This window comes from Etheostoma spectabile, chromosome 16 (genome assembly GCF_008692095.1).
Source record: "Etheostoma spectabile isolate EspeVRDwgs_2016 chromosome 16, UIUC_Espe_1.0, whole genome shotgun sequence".
In the NCBI taxonomy this organism is placed as follows: domain Eukaryota; kingdom Metazoa; phylum Chordata; class Actinopteri; order Perciformes; family Percidae; genus Etheostoma; species Etheostoma spectabile.
In genome coordinates this window covers 2,693,256-2,696,878 of record NC_045748.1, presented here as the reverse complement: position 1 = coordinate 2,696,878, position 3,623 = coordinate 2,693,256, and the positions used below count along the sequence as shown (strand labels likewise).

General features: G+C 40.9%; 1 protein-coding gene across 12 annotated transcripts in view; it reads left to right on the top strand.

Annotated features, from left to right (window-relative positions):
- vav2 (vav 2 guanine nucleotide exchange factor) overlaps window positions 1-3,623 on the top strand; it is a 221,584-nt gene that overhangs the window by 190,474 nt on the left and 27,487 nt on the right. For all 12 annotated transcript variants that reach the window (XM_032539326.1, XM_032539321.1, XM_032539324.1 and 9 more), the window contains one exon: window positions 706-806. In XM_032539326.1, coding sequence (XP_032395217.1) covers window positions 706-806 — 101 coding nt within the window. The remainder of the gene's footprint in view (window positions 1-705; window positions 807-3,623) is intronic.

Genomic DNA, 3,623 nt, shown 5'->3' with positions numbered 1-3,623 from the left:
GTTGTAACAATATGCAAAATGAACACTTTGCTATGCAGCGAGATTTTGCTGTCACGGTTCAATGTTTCATCACAGTGGGGGAAAAGAAAATATTCAATTTCTTTTCATCCTTTTTGAAAACCTTTCCTGTGGCATATGGGCTATAATTCTAGTTCTACTTGGTTTGTAAGGGGACTTGACCCGGTGACCTTCTGGTCAAGCCAAGTACCCATTGACTGAGCTAATGCGCAAATTACTAAACTATTAACACCTAATGGAACATTATAGCAAGGACTTTGAGCATATGCTTGAATCCTGGGATACTATGATTTACCAATTAGGGTCTTCACTTCTCTTCCTGGCATACAGTATGTTGGCAATAAGTAAAATGTTGAATAAGGCCAGCCTTATCCTTTTACTACTCTAGCAGTGTTAAACGAATAACAATTGATACACCAACAACAAACTTAGATTTTTTATTTAGCTTCTCCATATGCCAAAACAGATTGTCATTAGACTGCATTAGACTAAGACAGCTGTAATTATTTGAGTCATAGGGCATACCAAGCCAATATGTTAGAAACGTGTCAGGAGGAATGTATCATTGCATACCTAATGTACTTTATATTCTATAGGTATGGTTCTATCTATGTCTATAGCTCTGTATGAAGGATTAGTTAGGTTAGATTTGGGTATGTTCTAATGTTGATTGTGTTGTTGCCTCAGGATGTAATCAAAGTCCACTTTGCCCTGCTGCGAGCCATCGACCTGAACATGGTTACTGGAGGAAGCGGCCTGGGGAAGATCTTCCTCGACTTCAAGGAAAGGTCAGTAACCAGAGATCTGTAGGTTTTGTTGGTCTATGCACATGCTTTTTTGGGTTACATAGACTTAGTTAAAATCTACTTGTAGTTGAGAGGAAGCTGCCTTTTTTTCTGCTCTTTCCAAATCCAGGAGGCTGCATCATGTTGAGCGTCAGCAGATCGGTCAGAGGATTGCTGGGATTAGTGTTCAAAGAATAATTGAATTAAAACAAAACATGTTAGAGGAAAAAGCTGAGAGAGCATGTAACCAATTGTTCCGCATTCACCAAAGCGGTCAGAGTAAATCCATTCAAGACTGCATTTGCTTGTCACAGTTATATTCCTGTACAGCAGTGTCTCCTACACTACCACATCATTTTCTGTGTTATAAAGCATGTTTTGCATTTGTAGTTCATTGAATCTAAACTCAGGTCCTTGAAGAGCCTGGATTTGACACTGAACTATTTGATTTGACCAATGGATTCTTCCTTCTCATCCATTCAATTTAGTATTAAGTATTTGCCAAAATTAAGATTAATCAAGTCCAACGCAGCCTCCTGCCTTATCCTTTCTGTTCAAGATCAAACCTTCTTAAAATAAGTGCATTTAGTTCACATGGTGAAATAATCTTAATGCACTGACATATTGTTTCGCTTGATTTAAGAAAGTAATGTTTGAGGGCTTAATTATATACAGAACGGCTTCTTAAGAAGGATATTTCTGTGGTGTGGTGATGAGAAACGCACTGAACCGAGCATGCGGTTTATTGGCGAACTGGGTTTTCTTTCTGATGGATCTCCATCTTGCCCAGCTGCTGAGCAACATGTGGATCATTTGCATCCCTGTGGGGAGCAGTGATTTGCCTCCTTGCTGTGATAAGTGTGGCTGCATCATAGGTAATGGTAATGATGGGGATGATAGGTTCTGGCCTCGGTTATGATTCCATACACAGCTATGGATATGCCACTCTCCTCAAACGATACAACCATTACTGCAAAAGTGAGTCACACTTCACTGCGTGTGTGCGCGTACCTGTTCTTGCATACATAAGCATGCGTTACATTCTTCCGGCCGGTGATCCTGATAGCACACGTACTTTTTTTCCCTCTTCCTCATCTTTTTAACTTCAAACAGGCAGTCACAGTATTTCTATGGGCGACGTCAGTTTGCATAAGTAATAGGCTCATCGCATGCCTCTTCTTTAAGCCTAGAGGGCCATGTAACACAAAGTTGGTGTGACACCAGAGACTCTGTTCCTGCTAATAGACAGAGGCAGGCACATACTCTCTCCCTCTATCTCACACATGCACACACTCCTGTCCACACTGTATTTGCTTCCTTGTTTAGCTCATCGGACTCTGATCTGATTCTGCGGTGGTTGGAAATCTTCATTTGCACGCAATTATAGATAAGGTCCAGCTAGCCAAAGGTCCCTGTAAAGGACTGGGAGGTTTTCTCATGAAAGCCCAGAGGATTCACATGGAGAAAATGAAACGGGAAAAATACAGGAATAGTGTTAATGAGAAATAGTAGTTTCCATAGTTCCATTTACAACATTGCTGTATGACTATTCTAGTGATTTAAGCTATTTTTGTGGGGGTTTTGAGATTAAAGTCAATATAACAAAAAAAAATGGTCATGTAGAAACAAGACAGTCAAACTGTTGGCACTCAGTTGGAAACACTATAAACCAAAATGTAATTGTATACTGTAGGACAAAGATTCCCATTCATTGGAACTAAGGGTACCAAACCTTGAAAAAGAAAAAGCCCCATACAAAAGGTCTATGTATAGTCTACCTGGTTGTTTTGTTATGGGTTTTAACATTCTATCTCTGACAGAAATATCTAACATTTACCTTTGATTCATACACAAATATGCTGATGACATACCGTTCATTGTTATATTTATCTCTAGCAACATTCTCAGAAATGTGAAGCAGGGTTATTTTGAGGAAATGGTTCATTAGATTTGCAGATTCTGTGCGTCACAGGCTTTGGCTCTCTGCATGTGATTGACATGTATACCTGGCTCATTATGAGCCACTCCGGTGTCTTTTGTTTCTGTGGCAATAGGCAACAGTGACCAGGGGATTTGGACTCGCACAGCACCGCTCTCATCAGGCATCTTTTAGCGATTTTCCTGAAGACCTGGCTTTGCATAATTAATTTGGTTATCTATGCTTGTAAGTCCCTGTGACCTTTACAATGTGCTTGTATCTTTTTTTCTTACGCTGGTGCAAAAGATGAAAAGCTTTTTTGTTCCCTCTATTTGTCATTAATCTGAATGCCATGCTGAAAATGTCACTGGTTTATCTCGACTACTTCTCACTTCTTAAACAGGCAGAACTGAGCTGCATGGAAAAGTGTGCTCGAAAGAAGGTCTATAAACTAAATGGGCATCTAAGTACCCACTTGTTGATATCCTCATTTGTACATTCCCCAACTCATTTCCGGAGTAATCTGGCTCCCTGATATCCTTGCAGTGCCTAATCATGGCTTCACTATGAGCCTCTTTATTGGAGGTCTTTGCTCTATGTTCTCCTCCATTTGCTGTGTGCTGGATATGTTGAGTGGAGGTGAGGGGGTCCCAATGCCATGTGTCAGAGAATATTAGCTGGCTCCACAGCCTGTCACTTCTGGTTTACTCGAAGATTGGCTCGGCTTGCAGGGCTCCATGTGGGTGGGGGTGAAGGCCCACGTGGGTAGGGGTGAATGGTATTTCTAAGAAAAAACATGCACAACAGCATCCTCATTATGAAAGGGCCACAGCAGGGCAATATCCAGCAAGTTTTTACTGCAATGGCAACTTATCCAACCCAAAGATGTAACTGCCCCCCCA